General features: G+C 43.9%; 1 protein-coding gene and 2 non-coding genes across 6 annotated transcripts in view; all 3 read left to right on the top strand.

Moving 5' to 3' along the window:
• The window catches only part of AZIN2 (antizyme inhibitor 2), a 39,205-nt gene that overhangs the window by 11,744 nt on the left and 6,813 nt on the right, over positions 1 to 20,648 (top strand). For all 4 annotated transcript variants that reach the window (XM_044913955.1, XM_044913954.1, XM_021683671.2 and 1 more), the window contains 4 exons: positions 133 to 267; positions 1,079 to 1,244; positions 2,633 to 2,795; positions 4,008 to 4,120. In XM_044913955.1, coding sequence (XP_044769890.1) covers positions 133 to 267; positions 1,079 to 1,244; positions 2,633 to 2,795; positions 4,008 to 4,120 — 577 coding nt within the window. The remainder of the gene's footprint in view (positions 1 to 132; positions 268 to 1,078; positions 1,245 to 2,632; positions 2,796 to 4,007; positions 4,121 to 20,648) is intronic.
• On the top strand, positions 11,915 to 12,019 carry LOC123324672. The gene has a single exon (XR_006539949.1). It is a non-coding gene; the product is annotated as a U6 spliceosomal RNA (small nuclear RNA).
• LOC123324641 lies at positions 14,435 to 14,541 on the top strand. Its single transcript, XR_006539919.1, has one exon. It is a non-coding gene; the product is annotated as a U6 spliceosomal RNA (small nuclear RNA).

Below are 20,648 nucleotides of genomic sequence, written 5' to 3' on the forward strand. Positions count from 1 at the left end.
GCAGGGACAGGAAGGGGTGAGGGCCCCGTGGGGTGGGCGGCTCTGAGTTTATACCCCTGTTCTCCGAGAGGACGTGGTTGGGGTCGGGGGGGTGGGGTCCACGCGGCAGAAGTGCGCTGTGTATCTCCTCAGGATGGTTCTGTGCATTGCTACCGATGAATCTCACTCCCTGAGCCCCCTGAGCTTCAAGTTTGGAGCGTCGCTGAAATCCTGCAGACACCTGCTGGAAAATGCCAAGAGGAGCCACGTGGAGGTGGTGGGGGTGAGGTGAGTGCCCGGAAGCCCCACCATCCCTGTCATTGGTGTCATTGGTGTCATCCCTGACACCAATACGCTGTCATTTCCCAGGAGTGAATCCATTCTCTATGAGACCTCCGTCAGGGCCTCCAAGGAAGGCCTGTCCCTGGGCCTAGAATCCTGCCATTGGAGAGTTTCCTCTCTTTGGAAAGAAAGTTTGGAGTGTCCCATTGCCTCAACCCCATGGTTCCCCAGAAGATCTTGTCCCAGGAGGCCCCAGGAGGTACCTGGATTTGCAGGAGTTATACCAACTTATTATAGGCTACAGGTTGTGCAGCCACATCTTTGCTGCTGTGCTTCTTTGCTCGCAGGGATAGGGATGAAGTCATGATAATGACGTAATAGTATAGCTTTCATTTATTCTGTGCTTAGGATATGCCAGGCACTGTGCTAAACGATTCAGAAACATTATCCCACAGCCTTGTGGGACCTTATCCCTACTTTATAGATGGGGAAATGAAAGCACAGCGCTGACTGAGAGGAACGTACGGACCTGGCTGACTCGGGCCCTGCTCCTCATCCCAGAAGGCTTAGCCCCAGTGGCAGCATGAGGGGGTGGGAGGGACACCAAGTGCTAAGGGACCTCGGATCTAGTCTCTTGCCCACCCCTCATTTGCCCCATGACCCTTGGCAATGCATTTACCCTCCGGGGCCCTCAGTCACTATATCTGCAGAATGGGCATGATGCCCATTGTGCCTGTCCAAGGCTGCTCCCGGTGGGGGCTGAGGCGGTGGCACCTGGGGCCTTGCATGTAAGCCGAGGGTCTTCCTCCCTTCCCAGTTTTCACGTCGGCAGCGGCTGTCCTGACCTTCATGCCTACACTCAGTCCATCGCAGACGCCCGGCTTGTGTTTGAAATGGGTGCTGAGCTGGGCCATGGGATGCACATCCTGGACCTTGGCGGTGGCTTCCCTGGATTGGAGGGGGCCAAAGTGAGATTCGAAGAGGTAACCCGGGGTCAGAAGTGTGGTACTGGGCTCTGCAGGAGGTGGGGTGGGCATACCCGGCACTGTTGAGTGGGTCCCAGGCACGGCATGCTGTGCTTGATGCTTTACCCGGATCATCTTATTATTAGCCCCATGTTACAGCTGAGCAAACTGAGGCTCCTCGAGGTTATGTCACTTTCTGAGTCTACGGCAGAGCTGGCCACACATCCAACACTCTCTGACTCTAGTCCATGCACATATTTGAAACTTAACCAGGCCTATTTGCATAAGTCCTGAAACTCTCTGAGGGCCTGGCATGCTCTATTCTCCCTCAGGTGAGCTGATGAGAAATCAAACGGGAGGGCAGGGAAAGGAAAAGCCCACCTTCTGTCTGCTTCTTTCCATCTGAGATGAAATCAAGAAAAATGTGCCCCCGCAATCCCCATTCCAACCACTAGGGGCCGCCTCTCCCTAATAAGAGCCAAGTCCTGGGACATCCGCATCTCAGGACTGACCCTAAGAAAATAATCCCCCACAGACGCAATGAGTTAGCCCCAAAGATGAGCATCGTAGCAGTGTTCATAACAAAAACCCAGTGGACTTTCCTGGTCCGTCTAACACTCGGGAAGTTGTTAAATTATGGTACATTCGTATGACTCCCATGTGAGATCATTCACGGAAGTCTGTTGAGTAAAACAGGTTATAAAACATGTATAGCCTTATCATGTTTATAATAAAAAACAGTGTTTGTATAGAAAAAGAATTAAAGGAACTACTCCAAAAAGTTAACAGTGATTAACAATCTGGATGATAGAATTGCGGGTGATTTTGATTTTCATTCTTCTCTGTATTTTCTGTGAAAAATGTGTCATTTAACACATTGGTCATTTATGAAAGATCTACATCAGGGCTTCTGGAACCCGAGTACCAAGTATTATGTTAAGAACACCTCTTCCCGGGCTCCTGGGTGGCTCAGATGGTTAAGCGTCTGCCTTCAGCTCAGGTCATGATCCCGGGGTCCTGGGATCGAGTCCCACATCAGGCTCCCTGCTCCTTGGGAGCCTGCTTCTCCCTCTGCCTCTCTCTCTCTCTCTCTCTCTGTCTCTCATGAATAAATAAATAAAATCTTTAAAAAAAAAAAAAAAAAAGAACACCTCTTCCCATTGTGGGGGCGTTGAGGAAGGTGATTTACACAAGCATAAGGGTCTTGACCCAGCTCCGTCTGCCTCCTACGTCAGGAAGCCTGACCAACTGTCTCTAGTCCCCAGTCTGGGGCCTTAGTAGCTGCCAAGTGCCTCTTTCTGAAATCAAAGAAGCTTTCAAGAAATAGACTTGCAGCTATAGCAAGTCCTCAGTATGTAAACCCCCCATTTCACACATGTCATTGTCCCCCATCCCTGTCCCACCAGATTGCTTCTGTGATCAACTCAGCCTTGGACCTGTACTTCCCAGAGGGCTGTGGCGTGGACATCCTTGCCAGGCTGGGGCGTTACTACGTGACTTCGGCCTTCACCTTGGCAGTCAGCATCATTGCCAAGAAGGAGGTTCTTCTGGACCAGCCTGGAAGGGAGGGTAGGTGCCAGGTGGGCAGCAGAGCCCCGTTTTTTCCCGAAGCTAGGGACAGTGGCTGGCTGAGCAAGGTCTGGTTTTAGGGGATGGGAATCTGGAGGATGGATCCTTTCTTTAGGGAAACTTACAACCAAGTCCCCTTACCCCCAAGACACTTATTTAGTGTTAGTTTTTCCTATGCACGTTTACATTTTATGAAGATTGAGATCAAAACAACCTTAGGGAGAACAGATACTGTATTAACCCATTGTACAGATGAGAAAATTGAGAGCCAAAGAGAATACAAGTGAATTGCTTAATAGTAAAAAGTACAGCCTGCATTTGACCCCATGTCTGTCTCCTCTCCAAAGTATAGGCTCTTACTCATCCTACTGCTGCTCATAACATAATGAAAATAATTAATGACAACTTATATTTGTCTAAGCCTACTTTATAGATGACAGAACATAGTTGAGTCACTAGCCCAAAGTCACATAGCTGGTGAGGGGCAATGCCTGGATTCAAGCTCAGGCCGGGCTGACTCAGGGTTCTCTGCCCACATTGCAACATCAGCACTCATGCCTGCCCTTCCAGAGAGATCAGTCCTTCCAGCAGCCCCTTGAGTGAGTGGGGTCTGGGGCTCTGATCTTGGAGCCTTCTGCTCCAGGGTCCCAGGCAGGAGAGCTGAGGTGTGTCTTCCCCTGAGAATCCATTTGGAGGGGTGGTGGGCTCCAGGTAGAATGTCTTCTGTGTGTGTGTGTGTGTGTGTGTAGAGATGACATTCTTCTGGCTTCCTTTATAAATCTGGATAATTACCGTATTAGTCCAGCCAGGAGACCTGGTTTCTCATTTCAGCTCATGCATTGCCCCATGAGGGGGCTGTGAGGGGGGTTTACATACTGAGGACTTGCTATAGTTGCAAGTCTGAGCGAGCGGCTTAACCTCTTGGGGTATCGAGTTTGGGTGGGCTGCTCTTTGGCCTTTGCTGGGGCATCCAGGAGCTCAGATGCAGGCAGGAAGTATGTCCTGTGCAGGGGTGCTCACCTGCAGGGGTGAGTGCACCACGTGAACCTCATGTCATAGGAGGCAGCAGGACCCACCCCATAGCTGAGGAAGGGGCAGCCTTTTTGCTTCAGTTACCCATCATCCTTGCTGAGCCTCCCATTGTGCCAGCACCCCGCTCCCACCCCCTCACACTGCTGCTTGTGCTGCCCCTGACCCCTCCCCTCCCCACAGAGGAAAATGGTTCCACCCCCAAGACCATCGTGTACCACCTCGGTGAGGGCGTGTATGGAATCTTCAACTCAGTCCTGTTTGACAACACGTGCCCTACCCCCATCCTGCAGAAGGTGAGCCTACCCCACGTGGGCCTCTTTTCAATCGTGTGTGTGTGTGTGTTTAAATAACATTCTGGGGGTGTTTTTATCTCATTTTAAACAAGTAAAACGTATTCATTGTAGAAAATGGCGGGATGATGAAGATCACCCGTAATCCCACCATGTAGAGATAGACTCTTTGAACATTAGATTTCTTTTTAGTCTTTAAAAAAATGTATTCTATTTTTAAAAATAAAGTTGGATTGTATTGTTTTGTAACTGCTTTTTTCCACTCAGTATGGGTATAGCTCTTTCCATGCCGTCAGCTAACCTTTGACAACATGCTTTTTGAAGACTACATAGTATTTTAATCCATCTAACCTAGTAGTTGGTTTGCTATTTTCAAGCGTTGTGAGTATATCTATCTTGACGTCCATGTCTGATCAAGCCCTGGAGTGAATTTCTAGAAGCAAAAAGAAACAGTTCATCTTTAATGGGTTTTTCCAGGGTGACAAGGGAACAGGAATGGACAAAGAGGGGAAAGAAAATCAGACATACCATTGTAGTTTCTCATCTCCAGGCCTTTGTTGTGTGGCCCCTTTTCTGGAAGGGAACTTCGGTGCCTAACGGGCACCCAGATCATCATGAGCTCTCAGTGTGTTTTTGTTTTTCTCTCTTTTTCCACCCTGTCTAGTTTTTTAAGACCCACTCAAATGTCAGCTCCTCTTTGTAGCTCTTCCTGCCCCTTATCTATCACAGGCAGAAGGAGCCCCCCCCCGACCTCCACCTCCACCTGCCCATGCCATGACTTGATTATGTCCTCGTTCCATAGCTGGGTTGTTCAATGTGGTTTCCTCCAGCTAGTCTGAGTAAGCCTCCCTGATGTGCTCAGAAATTCAGTTTTCCACCGTGATGCACCGGTCCTGCCTGCATTCTTGTGGTTTCCCACATCCGACCGCACTGAGAAAGAACCAGGTTGGCCTAGGCCAGCCGAGCCTCAGGTCACACAGCAGGCGGCAGCTGCTTCCCAGGTCCTGTCCCCCTCCAGACCCCCTCCACCTTCCAGTGCCCCTTTTCCTGTCACATGCCGTCCATGACCCACTCCGCATTCCCTTCATCAGCAACTCAGATGAGCAGGACTGTGGGCCCAGCTCATTACCACACCCCCCATTCAGGGTCTCCATTTTGATTAATCTCCAGTTGGTATTCCTGCCTTGGACACAAGGATGTTACTGACCCTCTTTGTGATCAGTCCTGTTCCTCCTCTGGACGCTGTTGAAGTTTCATACTTTGGGCTGTCAACCACTTACCAGGTCCAGCCATGTGACCAGATCCAGGGTGGGGCCCCTGTCTGGTGGTGGAGGCAGTTGACGACACACACAGTAAATTAGCTGCAGTTGTGTTGGGTGTGTGTTAGAGGGACCCAGCCTGGCTGGGGGTATCTGCATCTTCTCCCCCAAGGAAGGTCCCCTTCACGAGTCATGGTGGCAGCTTTGCATCCCTGCTCTTCGTTCCCCAGGACTTTGTGTTTGGACCTCAGGCACAGAAAGTCCCATTAAACATAATCAATCCTTGGTTCAAAGTATACTTCTTATCGCTGGAGCCTTCCTGGCTCTTTTTTGTTTTCTTTCTTTCTTTTTAAAAATTTAATAAACATTTGAGTACTCTCAGTATGCAAAGCCCTACCCTGAGGCCTGCACAGGACAGTAGGTGAGACAGAATTGTCTACGCTCTGGAAATGTAGTCCTGCTCGGTAGGGGTGTGTGTGTGTGTGTGTGTGTGTGTGTGTGCGCATGTGCATGTGGTGAGCAGTACGCAGGCTATAACAGTGTCATGAAAAAAGCACAGAAAACTACAGAAGAAGTGTTGCTGGAATTTTTTCAAAAATATTTTAATATATTTAAAAGGAAAGGACTTGAGAAAAATAATACCATTATCAAATTAAAAATGAACAATTCCATAGTATCCCCCATCATCCTCCTCATCAATGGTTTTTCTAGTTGATTTGCTGAAATCAGCAGCCAAAAAAGGTCCACATACTGCATTTGGTCGATTGTCTCTCTCTTAACCTATTGGTTTCCCCAAACTCACTCTTTTTTTTTTTTTTTTTCATTATTTGTTGATGAAACTGAGTTGTTGGTCCTGAAGTTTCCTGCATTCTGGATATTCCTGATTTGTGGATTCCCTGGATTTCCCTTCGGTATTATCAAATATATTATTCCATGCCCTGTATTTCTTTGAAACTAGATAGTTAGATTTCATGGTTTCAGTAGATCCCTAATCAGTTTTGGGGTAAAAAAGTTTCATGGGAGGACTTGTCTTTGTTTTTTTTTTTTAGTAAAATAAGCATTCTTGTCATTTTACCGCCTCATTCCTTTGTCTCTTCCCATGCAAAGTACCCACGATTTAGACTCATCTGTTACCATTTTTTTCATATAGGTTTTTTCTTTTTTTTTAAAATATAGTTTGTTTTTTTTTTCTATTGCGGTAAGAATACTTAACATTAAGATCTACTCTTGTAACACATGGTTAAGTGTATGATCCTGTATATTAGCTACAGGTGTGCTATAGCAGATCTCTAGAACTTGTTCATCTTGTAGAGTGGAAACTTTATGTCCTTTGATTATCAACTTCCCATTTCCCCCTCCCATCAACCCCCGACACCCATACTTCTATTCTTTGTTCCATGAGTTTGACTATTAGATACCTCATATAAATGCAAGCATGCAGTGTGTGTCCTTCTGTGACTAGCTCATTTCAGTTAGCATAATGTCCTCAACATTCATTCATGCTGCTGCATATTGCAGGATTTCCTTCTTTGATAAGGCTGATCATGTTCCATTATACGGATATGCTGCATTTTTTTAATCCATTCATCCATCCATGGACATTTAGGTCTTGGCAGCTGTTAATAGTGCTGCGATGAACATGGGAGTGCTTATCCCTCTTAGAGATCTTGATTTCAATTCTTTTGGGGGAATACCCAGAAGTAGAATTGCTGGATCACACTGAATTTTTTGAGGAAGCACCATCCTGTTTTCCACAGCGTCCGCATCACGCTGCATTCCCTCCGGCAGCATACCGGGGTTCCAGTTTCTCTACGACTTTGTCAACACCGGTTGTCTTTTGTTTTTTTTGCTAACAGCCATCCTAACAGGTGTGAGGTGACATTTCACTGTGGTTTTGACTTGTATTTCTTTTATGATTAATGATGTTGAGCCTCTTTTCATGTGCCTTTTTGCCATTTGTATGGCTTCTTTCACGTAGTTTTGTCACATCAAAGTTTATTCCTCAATGTATTTATAATTTGGTTTTTTTTTTTTTAACTTTACAAAAAGGCTGTTCTAATGATGTAACCTTTTTGGACTTCTTCTTTTAAATTTTTTTTTAAAGATATTTATTTATTTATTTATTTATTTTAACGATTTTATTTATTTATTTGACAGAGAGACACACAGTGAGAGAGGGAACACAAGCAGGGGGAGGGGGAGAGGGGGAAGCAGGCTTCCTGCTGAGCAGGGAGCCTGATGCGGGGCTCGATCCCAGGACCCCAGGATCACGACCTGAGCCGAAGGCAGACACTTAACAAAAGAGCCACCCAGGCGCCCCTATTTATTTATTTATTTGATAGAGAGACAGCAAGAGAGGGAACACAAGCATGGGGAGTGGGAGAGGGAGAAGCAGGCTCCCCGCTGATCAGGACTCAATCCCAGGACCCTGGGATCATGACCTGAGCCGAAGGCAGACGCTTAACAACTGAGCCACCCAGGCGCCCCCCTTTTTAGACTTTTTAAAAATTGTGCTGTCACAGTCTAAGATGCACCACCGCTGCTGTGTGTACCTGAGGCCCATCCTTGGACTGCTGTTTCACCCTGTCAGTGAGCATGCTGTGGCCGGCCGTCCACTTTCCTCTCCAGGTGCTGGGCTGTTTCTAGGTCTTCATTACTGTGAGATCTGCCGCTCTGAATATTCTTGTGTGTGACTCTGTGGAGTCGCTGGGCATAGATAGAGCACATGATTGTTCCGCCTCATGAGACAGTGCCAGACAGTTTTCCAAAGTGGTTGTACCACTTGGCGGTCCCCCGGGAGAGGCTGGGTAGATCCACGTTTTCCCCAACGCTTGGCATTGTCAGACTTCAAACATTCTCCCAATTGAATGGATGTGAGATGGTTTCTCCTGTCTTGATGTGCATGTCCCTGATTACTAATGAAGTCGGATATCTCTTTGTACATTTATTGGACATACATATTTTCTCTTCTGTCAGAGACTTTGTAACCTTCCCTTCAGTTACTACCCTTCGCGTCCAACGCTCTCCAGCCAGCGGCCTGCGCTCGCTGCCCTTGGTCCCTCAGCTCTCATTCCTTCTTCGAACCTTTCCAGTGGGATATTGATCGCACAACCATACAGAAGATGCTCTTGAAAGTTCCTTGTGTGTGGCCAGCCCAGAGGTGGCACTTCTGTCTTCAGCAACTGATCTTCCTCCACCTTCATGCTCTTGGCTTTGCCTCTTCCTCTGTCATTCTTACCTTGCCTCTCTGGCACGTTCCCCGTGGCTTCACCCCCTGAATGTCGACTCTAAGGCCTCCATTCACGATCCTCTTCTCTGCCTGCACGCATTTCCTAGGTGAGCTCTTCCAGGCTGAGGCTTTCAATATCTCCTACAGTCTCATCATTTTCAAATTTATTTCTCTGGTCTGGACTGTTCCCCTGAGCTCCAGACTCGTGTATCCACCTACCCACTTGCCATTTCTACTGGCTGTCTCACAGGCACTCAAATTTAACTTGTTCAGAAATGAACTCTTGATTTCCAACCCAAACTTCTTCCTTCGCACAGTTTTCTCTCAGCAAACAGCACAGCCAGCCAGCCAGCTGTTCAAGCTGTAATACTTTGGCATTATTCTCGATTCTTGCTTTCTTCTCTTCCCACACACAGTTCACCTGCAATTTTTCAGTCTAATTCCAAAATACACTTGGAATCCATCTAATTTCTTCCCTGCCACCATGGCAGGGCACAAAATGCCATCACCCCTTCCTGGGCTAGTGTGGCAATCACTAACTGGTCTTCTCGCCCCGACTCCTGCCTTCCTACTATCTATTTTCTACACTGTAGACACAGTGATTTTTTTAAATACCCAAAGATCATATCTCTCCTCTGCTTAAAACTTTCAGTGGCTCCCTGTTACTCTCAGAATAGAATCCAGACTCCTCACCCTGGCTGGCAAGGCTCCTGCCCACATCTTTAGCTGCATCTGTCCCCACTGAGCCCCTCACTCACCTGCTCCAGTCCCAGTGGCCTCCTTTCTGCTCCTGGAACACCTAAGCTCCTTCAGCCCTATGGACCATTGTATTCACCTGCCCGAAGGCTCTTCCCCTTGCTCCTGAGTTGATTTCCTTATTCTTTTCTGATATGTCTTAGGTCAGATGTCACCTCTTTGGGGAAACCTTTCCTGACTGCTCTCTCTCAAGGGGGCTTGCTTCTCCCCCTCAGATAATATTGTCACCCTGTTGATTTTCTTCATAATGTGTCAGAATCTGTGATTATTCTTATTTGATTTTGTTTCCTTGCTTATCATCTGCCTTCCCCACTAGCACACAGGCTCTGTGGGGGCGGCCACTTTGTCTACTCATTACCTCTGCATTCCCAGCACCTGGCGCAGCGCCTGGTCCATAAGTAGGTGCTTGATAACTACTTGTTGAATGAATGATGAATGAATGGATCACCCACTATACTGTGAGCCCCTTGAAGGCAGAAGCTGTTTCCCCAGTACAGGACCTGGCACATAGTAGGTGCTCTATGTTGGAATGGAATCAATCTTTAAAAATTATGGGAGCAACCTAAAATTTTAAAGGAACAAAGGAGGGAGAAGCTCTGCAGTCTTCTACCCTAATTTATCCATAATGTCACCCCTCTTTCACCAGACACACCGAGTGGTGCATGGCTGCAAGCCTCATGCTCAGTGGTGGCAGCTGAAGCCACCATGTACTTACTGTAGCACATGCTGTATGAAGCACTTCACATGGCATTACTCATGTAATCTTTATAATAATCCTATACGGTGGATGCTATTATCAGACCCATTTTACAGATGAGAAAACTGAGGCATGGGGTGGTGAAGCAACTTGCTCAAAGTCGCACGCTAATGAAGGGTACAATTTTTAAACTGCAGCCTGGGAGCTGCTTGGAGGTATGGTGCATGGCTTATTTGTCTTCAGTTATCTGGGTGTCACTGGAGAACAAGCTCTTAACTACTTTCCTATAAAATTATTGCCTCCAGATAAAATCTTCCCATCACTGGGCATTTGGATATTGCTAATGGAGAGAGAGGGGGGAGGGACGACGGGAGAAGGAGAGGGGAAGCAGACTCCCTGCTGAGCACGGAGCCTGATGCAGGACTCGATCCCTCGACCCTGAGATCATGACCTGTGCCCAAACCAAGAGTTGGACGCTTAACCAACTGAGTCACCCAGGCGCCCTGAACATCGCTAATTTTTGGTTATGTTCATTCATGTATCCACGAGTATTACCTCCGCCTAGGATGTGCTTTGTGAGTCTCTTTGCATGGCTGGCTCAAGTTACCCACTGAAAGTGGGTTCCCTTTAAAAAACTCTTTTCGGGGAGCCTGGGTGGCTCAGTCGTTAAGCGTCTGCCTTCAGCTCTGGTCATGATCCCAGGTTCCTGGGATTGAGCCCCGCATCGGGTTCCCTGCTCAGCGGGAAGCCTGCTTCTCCCTCTCCCACTCCCCCTGCTTGTGTTCCCTCTCTCGCTGTCAAATAAATAAAATCTTAAAAAAAAAAAAATAGGGCGCCTGGGTGGCTCAGTTGGTTAAGCGACTGCCTTCGGCTCAGGTCATGATCCTGGAGTCCCTGGATCGAGTCCCACATTGGGCTCCCTGCTTCTGCCTCTGACCCTCCCCCCTCTCATGTGCTCTCTCTCTCTCATTCTCCCTGTCTCAAATAAATAAATAAAATCTTTAAAAAAATAAAATAAAATAAAAAACTCTTTTCTTATGATGAGTCCCTAGAATAGGATTACCAGGTAAAAAGATATGAGCACTTTTAGGTCTCTCTCTTTTTTTTTTTTTTAAAGATTTTATTTATTTATTTATTTATCTGAGAGCGAGCGAAAGAGAAACAGCATGAGAGAGGAGAGGGTCAGAGGGAGAAGCAGGCTCCCCGCCGAGCAGGGAGCCCGATGCGGGACTCGATCCCGGGACTCCAGGATCATGACCTGAGCCAAAGGCAGTCGCTTAACCGACTGAGCCACCCAGGCGCCTGAGCACTTTTAGGTCTCTTGATACATAATTGCCAGATTGTTTTCCTCAAAGCTTGGCCCAGTCTATACTGTAGCAGCTGTGCTCATTTCGTAGGAAGCTCACTAGCAGTGCACACTGTGACTGTTTCTTGTTGGCTAATGTATCTGAAATGGTATATACCTCAGTATTTCTTTCATTTCTGTCTTCTTGACAAGGATAAAGCATTTTGTTTATTGTTTTATGTCCTTTGATGTCAATATCTTTTTATATTCTCCATTTACCTAATTTAGAGTTTTTTCTTACAAATGAAGATAAGCTTGCATAGGGATATGTGTGTATTTCATATAGTATTTGATACAAATAGTTTTTTTTGGTCAATCGGTTGGTCTTATTCTAGTTTTGTGATTCTTTGTTATTCTTTCATAAAAGTTTCAACATACTATCATGTGTCTTCACTAAGTGCTCTGCAATTAATAGTGAGGGAATTTGTCCCTCTTTACCTTTTGTGCTCTGCGAGTTATAGATTGCCTTTATTTTATACATATTTTTTCTGTTGTAGAAATAGAATGTGTAGTGCTTGCTTCGGCAGCACATATACTAAAATTGGAACGAAACAGAAGATTAGCATGGCCCCTGTGCAAGGATGATATGCAAATTTGTGAAGTGTCCTATAAATTAAAAAAGAGAGAGAGGGAATGTTAATTGGGGAAAATCTAGTACAAACAGCCATATAAAGTGATCCCTTAATCCCACCATACAGAGATGATTATTGTTAAAATTTACTTTGATTCCTTTTTTTTTAAGTGTCATAGTACACATTGTTTTTAACTTTTAAAATAACATATTGGGAGATGTGGTTTTCTTTCAATACGGATATTTAGGTGAACTTTTTAATATATAAACACTTTAAATGTTGATTGAGTGGTCTAAAATGACATATATTTAGGGTTAAAGATACAATTTAGTAACTGTGTATTGGCACTTTATAAATGCAAGGTAGAGTTGGGTGTGGGGAGGGACCCAGATAGGGCAAGTACCCCAGGAGTTTTATAAGAATCTTGGGAACCAAATTTCAGAGTACAAGCTTCCATCACTCCACTCTGTCCAGAGCCTCTCTCTCTGTTGACAGGATTGGGCTTTCTAACTTGCTATTGTATTTTATTCTAGTGATTTGTGGTTACAAAGTGTGACTCTGTTTTGAGTATACTGCAATAGCATTTGTCAAGCGTGGATCTGGTTAGTTCTTGTCTTAAGAATTCTTAAGTAATGATCTTTAATGCTTTTTTTGTTTTATTACTGCTTTGCCATAATGTACACTGGTTTTATTTTTTTCATCTCTTGTCTTTATCCTGTCCTTTTGATATTTTTTTTCCTTTGTTTGGCATATTCCGTAGCGTTTTGGCTATAGCTTTGTGCTGTGTTTAGAAAACCGGTAGGGTGCCTTCTATTTCCAGCAATGTGGCAGTCTAGATACTCTGAACAGCCTCCCCACTGACAACAAAGAAAACTGTATCCTGCCTTACAAGAAAGCGGGGGATACTTCAGAGGTCAAAATTAAGTGAAAGCAGGCATCTCCACTTAGAGTAAAAGCCAGCCTATTCTCCACCCACTAGCCAGAGGGATTCTTTTAAAATGTAAGTCAAATCATGTCTAGTTTTATTAAAACTGCCTAAAACCCTGTGCTGGCTCCCGTCTCACTCCAAATTAAAGCCAAAGTCCTCCGAGGGCTTCTAAGGCCCTTTATGATCTGCCCCGTCTCCTCTCTGATTCCCTCCCTCCCCACTCTCCCTCCTGCTCATCCCATCAGTCATGGCAGCCTCCCTGCAGTTCCTCGAGCTCCCCCAGGCACTGTCCTGCCTTTGCACCTTTGCACCTTTGCACCAGCTTTTCCTTCTGCCTGGATCATCTTTCTTCCAGGTACCACCCAGGCTCACTCCTTGACCTCCTTTGCATCTTTGCCTGAAGGTCATCTTCTCAGTGAGGCCTATGCTTTATTTAATCCTGCCACCTGCCCCTCCCCCCTGCTCTGTTCTTTCTTTTATGCAGTGCCACTTATTATCTCCTAATTTACTATATAATTTACTTCTTTATTTTGTTGTTTGCCTCCCTCCTGCTGCACTGTAAACACTATGAAGACAAGGACTTTGTCTACTTGGTTCACTAGTGTGTTGCAAGCATGTAAAATCATGACTATTCAAATATGTGGTAAATGAATTCATTAACCCAGAGAGAAAACCTAACTCTGAAACTGGCTTTCTCTCTGGGAGTGTATGCCGAACCTTTGTGGCATTGATCTTCAGCTTTGATAGCTGCATGCGTTCCTAGGGGCTCAGTCAGGATGGGGAGTCTGATACGATCCCTCGCACAAACCTAGGAACTTCCCAAAAGGACATCATCATTAGTGTAAGGGGAAACCAGAAAAACACCTATCCCACAGAGGAGGACAGCAAGCAAACAAACAAACAAACAAACAAACAAAAACCCCACAAAACCCATGTCTTTTAGATCTTGGTAGTGGTTGGAAGAGGGCATAAAATTGAGACTTTACAGCCATAAGCTAGCCTTTTCTCGGGTTTGTTGTCCAAATTCATATTAACTGTGTTGTCTGAAAAACCTCAAGGCTAGAATTTATTTTATCTTGCAGAAGCAAACACAACGTCTCTCTGGAGTGGAAATCTTCAGCCTAGACTTCTAAGAATTCTCACAAGTAAAGTGCCAAAGTACATGGGCTTGCAGTCAAAAATCACAAAACACAAAGAACCAGGTCACCATGAGGGCAAACCTGCAGAAGTAAGAAACAGCAAAACCAGACCTGCAATTATTTCATGTATTAGAATTATCAGATGTTAAAGATAAAACAGAATGTTTACAATGTTTAAAGAAATAAGAAATTGAAAATGTGACCAAGGGGTACCTGGGTAGCTTAGTTGGTTAAGCCTCCAACTCTTGATTTTGGTTCAGGTCATGAGATCAGGTCCACATTGAGCTCCGCATCGGGCTCCATGCTGGACCTGGAGCCTGCTTAAAATTCTCTCTCCTTCTCCTTCTGCCCCTCCTCCCCAACTTGTGTGCTCTCGCTTAAAAAAAAAAAAGGTGCTCGCTTCGGCAGCACATATACTAAAATTGGAATGATACAGAGAAGATTAGCATGGCCCCTGCACAAGGATGACACACAAATTCATGAAGCGTTCCATATTTTTTTATGTTGAGCGAAATAAGTCAAACAGAGAAAGACATGTATCATATGACCTCACTGATATGAGGAATTCTTAATTGCAGGAAACAAACTGAGGGTTGCTGGAGTGGGGGGTGGGGTGGGAGGGATGGGGTGACTGGGTGATAGACACTGGGGAAGGTATGTGCTCCGGTAAGTGCTGTGAATTGTGCAAGACTGTTGAATCTCAGATCTGTACCTCTGAAACAAATAATGCAATATATGTTAAGAAAAAAAAAAAGAAGAAGAAGAAGGTAGCAGGAGGGGAAGAATGAAGGGGGGGGAAATCGGAGGGGTAGACGAACCATGAGAGACGATGGACTCTGAAAAACAAACTGAGGGTTCTAGAGGGGAGGGGGGTGGGAGGATGGGTTAGCCTGGTGATGGGTATTGAGGAGGGCACATTCTGTATGGAGCACTGGGTGTTATGCACAAACAATGAATCATGGAACACTACATCTAAAACTAATGATGTAATGTATGGGGATTAACGTAAGAATAAAAAAAAAAGAAAGAAAGAAAATGTGGTCAAAGAGTAAACAAATATAAAAATATGTTCTAGCAGATTTTTTTTGAAGTAGGCTCCGCGCCAAGCATGGAGCCCAATGCGGGGCTTGAACTTATGACCCTGATATCAAGACCTGAGTTGAGATCAAGAGTCGGCTGATTAACCAGCTGAACCACCCAGGCACCTCTCCAGCAGATTTTTAAAAGGATTAAATAGAGCTTCTAAAAAAAAAATATGAAAATTGAAAGAGTGCACAGAGTAAGCAAGCTCTTAGAGACAGTTGAAGAGAAAATTAGAGAGTGGGAAGATAGACCTAAAGAACTGATGCTAATGCAGCACAAAGACAGGGAGATAAAAAATAAGAAAGGCACGGGAAATGGCAGACAGAATGAGCACACATCAGACACAACGTCTAATTAGAGTTTTAGGAAGAGATTGCATGAGGATACAGAAACCATACCAGTAATTTGAGCAGGCAAATTTTAATATAAAGAATTGGCAACTTTAAAGGTGGTTGATTACTAAAAGGGGCAAAAGCAGTTACTACTGCTGGTAATGGAGAGTGAACAAGGAAGTACCTTAGAGGAGAGCTCCTCCCTGCAAGGCTGAGGTTGAAACCTTTGAAGAAAGGCTGTGACTGTCACAGAGACGTGCAGCCTGCCAGTGGCAAAGTAACTTGTCAGAGGGTGCCCAGCACAACTGGATAATAGGAGCAGCCTGCTGCTGAGTGGAAGGGAAGCTTGCTGGAGGGTGTGGGCCAAGGCTGCACTGTGTGGACTGTTGAGGTGAAGGCTACCAGACCCTCATATGCTGAGCCATAGAGGCCACACAGGAAACAGCACACTGGAAGAGGGAAAGTCTCTTCTTCCTGATATGTCTTTCTAGCAACTTCTGTTGACAAAGCCTAACATAGAGCTACCTGGCAAAGAAGGAATGTCTATAGGGTTCAGCTCCAGTACCACAAAGCAAGACAAAGAAGGGTGGATTGGGACTGAGAGGCAAAAAGTTAATAACTGGCAGAGAGTCAATAGATGGGAGAGAGGAAGACCTATCTTCAGATTTAGGAAATCCAACAAATCCCATACTTAGACAACATATTAGTGAAACTGAACACCAAAGAAAAAGAGAAGATCTTAAAACTAGTGAGACTAATGAGACAGATAGAAGACTACCTGTAGAAGAATGACAGATTTAGAGCTTTTCTCCCATAACAATGGAAGGTAGGAGATACTGGAATAGCAGCTTTAATATATCAACCTAGAATTTTGTCTCCAGCAAAATGTTTTTCAAGAATGAGTATGAAATGTAGGCATTTTCAGACAAGCAAATACTGAGAGACAGAGCTTCCTTAACAGAAAATCTAAAGGATATATTTCAGGTATAAGGAAAATGATTCCAGAGGAATGGTCTGTATTGCAAGAAGGAATGGTGACCAAAGATAGCTAAATATGTGGGTACATCCAAAGGATCACTGACTGTCACCACCACCACCACCAATAACATTTAATTCATGGGGTTAAAAACAATTTTCATGGGCATCTGGGTGACTCATTCGGTGAAGCGTCTGCCTTCAGCTTAGGTCATGATCCTGGGGTCCTGGGATCGAGCCCCACATCAGGTTCCTTGCTCAGCAGGAAGCCTGCTTCTCCCTCTCCCTCTGCCTGCCACTCCCCCAGCTTGTGCTCCCTTTCTCTCTCTGTCAAATAAATAAATAAAATCTTAAAAAAAAGTTTTCAATTATGATTAGGTTCAGCTGTGAGTAGCAGATCCCAAATACATGACTTGAACAAGATATCGAGGCTTATTTCACTCTTATGTAAATGTCTCAATACAGGCAATTCTGAGCTGGTATAGTGGTTTAAAGTCATGTGGAACCACATTGCTTCCAGTTGTACCTAGCAAGATGAGTCAGCCTCATCGTGCTAGGTACAACACGAAGTGCCAGCCATTATAGGAAGGAAGGAAGAGGTGAAGCCCATGTGCAGTTGTCTTTTAAGGAAACTTCCTGAAAGTAGCCACATAATACTTATGTTCTTATCCCATAGCCATTGGGCTAAGATCTTAGTCCCATGGCCATAACTACCTGCAAGGAAAGTTAGCAAACATGGTCTTTATTCTAGGTGGTCATGTGCCTAGCAAAAATGGAGGGTTGGAATTGCTGGGGTAGGCAATTAGCATCCTCTGCCACAAATAAGATCAACTAAAACACTGGACAGCAATAGAATATAAATTGGGAGGTAAAGGAACCAAGCTGGTGTTGTCAGTTTTTTAACTGAGAGGAAGATATTGATTAATTTTAGACTTTAAGTTAGGCATGCATGTTAAAATGTATATGTTTAGAGTAACCATAAGATAATAAATATAGATAATATAATGGATAATAAATTATATGTAATAGAAATATGTATCTATATAAGTAGATAATATAATTGCCAACATTGAAGGTAATTAAAATGGTTTATTTTAGATACCAGCATAAAAAAAATAGACAAAGAACATAGTTGAGAGCACAGGAAAAACCCATATATATCTAGAAACTTGATTTTCAACAGGGCTTGCAAAGCAGATCACCGGGGATTGTTTAATATATGATCCTGGGACACCTGATTGTCCACATGCAAAAAATGAAGTTGAATCCCTATCTCAATGCACATGTGAATATAAATCCCAGACATCCATATAGGAGAATATCTGTTTGACCTTAAAACAGGGAAGAACAGTAAAGAATCTCTTACAAACCAAAAAAGGAAAAGACTGATGTCTGTCTACATTAAAATGAAGAGCCTCTGTTCATCTGTTAGCAAAAGGAAAGAGGCAATCACACCCTGGGAGAAAATATGGAAACACATATACAACTGGATAAGGGATCAGTACACAGAGTTTATGAAGGATTCTTTTTTTTTTTTTTTAGTATTTTATTTATTTGAGAGAGAGAGTGCGCACACTGAAGGAGAGTGAGAGAGAGAAGCAGACTCCCCGCTGAGCAGAAAGCCTGATGTGGGACTCGATCCTAGGACCCCGAGATCATGACCCGATATGAAGGATTCTTACACAACAATCTTAAGAAAATAAGAAGAAAAGCAGTAAAAAATAGAAAGCAATAGAAATATAGACCTAAGACTTTAATAGGCAGTTCACAGGAGAGGAAATCCAAATAGAAAATGAAAAAGTTGGGGAGCCTGGGTGGCTGAGTCGTTAAGCATCTACCTTTGGCTCAGGTCATGCATGATCCCAGGGTCCTGGGATTGAGCCCCGCATCGGGCTCCCTGCTCAGCGGGAAGCCTGCTTCTCCCTCTCCCGCTCCCCCTACTTGTGTTCCCTCTCTTGCTGTCTCTCCCTCTCTCTGTCAAATAAATAAATAAAATCTTAAAAAAAAAAAAAGAAAATGAAAAAGTGCTCAACCTCATTGGTAATCGAGGAAACATAAATTCAAATGAAAAGGAGACACCATTTTCTACTGACTAGATTAGAAAAAAATTAAAGGCATGACAATATCAAGAGTTGGTGAGGGTATAGAGTAGTTGGATCTCTTAGACACTGGCAGGTAGGAGTTGCTATTTCTATTTTGGGAAACAAGTTGGCATTACTCATAAAGTTAGACATGTGTATACCCTACCTTCCAGCAAGTTCTTAGATATATATTGAAAAGAAACTCTTGGCACGTGTATTTGAGGATATATATAAGAATGTTCACAGGAGCTATTTTTAGAATATAAAACATTGGAAACAACATTAACATTTGTTGGCAGGGTAATAAATAAATTACGGTGTGTTCCATATAATGAATTCGGTGCAGCATATTGTGAATTATGGCCACATATATCAGTTGGATGAATCTTGGGAGTGTGGGTTTCAACAACAAAAAAAGCAAGTTGCAGAGATTACGTACTCTATAATTTCATTTTACACAAATTTCAAAAGTGTACTAAATATTGTGCCAAACAGAGCAGGAGAATAATGAAAACAAAATTCAGGATAATAGGTACCTCTGGAGGGGTTAGGGAAGCAGCATGTCATTGGGGTAGACCACATGGGAGTTTCAAAGATCTTGGAAATTTTATATTTATTTAGCCAGTGGTGGGTACACAGATATTCATTTTATTGTTATTCTTTTTTTTTTTTTTATTTTTTTTTAAATTTTTTTTTTTTAAAGATTTTTTTTTTTTTTTTTTATTCATGAGAGACAGAGCGAGAGAGAAAGGCAGAGGGAGAAACAGGCTCCCAAGGAGCAGGGAGCCCGATGCGGGACTCGATCCCAGGACCCTGAGATCATGACCTGAGCCGAAGGCAGACGCCCAACCATCTGAGCCACCCAGGCGCCCTATTGTTATTCTTTATATCTTACATGTGGTACAAATATTTTTGTAGGAATTATTTAACAAAAATTGAGTCTGTCATTATTGCTTATTAGTATTCTTTGATAGGCTCACATTTATTCTTTTTTTTTTTTTAAGATTTTATTTATTTATTTGACAGAGAGACAGCCAGAGAGAGAACACAAGCAGGATAAGTGGGAGAGAGAGAAGCAGGCTTCCCGCTGAGCAGGGAGCCCGATGTGGGGCTCGATCCCAGGACCCTGGGATCATGACCTGAGCCTAAGGCAGACACTCAACGACTGAGCCACCCAGGCGCCCCTCACATTTATTCTTTTATCATGCCACTTCTAACATTCAGAAAAATATCTTGAGAATTTTAATTAGTAATAGCCTACTTAATCTATTTATTAAATTGGGGAGAATTCTCTTTTTTGCTTTATTAAGTTTTTCCAGCTAGGAGAGGTAGAGCTCTTGTATTTTATTTCTCTCATTAAGGTTTTCTTATTTTCTTTGAATAAGTTATTGTGGCTCAAGTACATCCAAGAATTTAATAACATAATGCTTTCATTACTATCGTGAGTGGAAACATTTCCCTGTGTTTCTGAGCTGAGACAATGGCTTGCATGTTGAGACTCACTGATTTCCCCCCAAAACTACCCCTTCCCTTTGGATTTTTCAGGTAGGGAAACATGTCATCTGCAATGTATATTTTTTTCATTTTCTATATATTATACCTTTTTGTTTCTTCCCCCCCTCCCCCCAATAGCTATTGACCACATTTCTCATGATATATAAAATAGGAATGGTGACAGAAAGCTTCAGACTTGGTAGTCAGAAGACATGGGTTAGAGTCCTGACTTTACCATATAGTAGCTGATGAGTAACTTTAGGCAAGTTAACTTAATCTCTCGGACCCTGTTTCTCCCGTTTCTTCATCTGGAAAATGAAGGGCTGAACTTAATTACTAAGGTTAGTTCTGGTTCTGAAATGAGGCCATTCTAACGTATTTCCATTAAGTTAGAGTTGCCTCTTTATTTTAAATAGTCTCTCTGCATTGCAGGGTTTGACTTTGTTCTGTCTGTAGTTTTAATCAGGAATAGATGCTATAGGCTATTGAATGCCATATTGACATGTACTGGGAAAATTAGATTTGAATTGTAGATTTATATTTTCCATATTATGATGAAGCCAGGGGTCACCTTGCTCATATTGTTCCTGTCTTCCAAAGGGGTAAATTGTCCATATTGTTCCATATAGAGGTAAATCACT

This window comes from Neomonachus schauinslandi, chromosome 4 (assembly GCF_002201575.2).
Source record: "Neomonachus schauinslandi chromosome 4, ASM220157v2, whole genome shotgun sequence".
NCBI classification, from domain to species: Eukaryota; Metazoa; Chordata; class Mammalia; order Carnivora; family Phocidae; genus Neomonachus; species Neomonachus schauinslandi.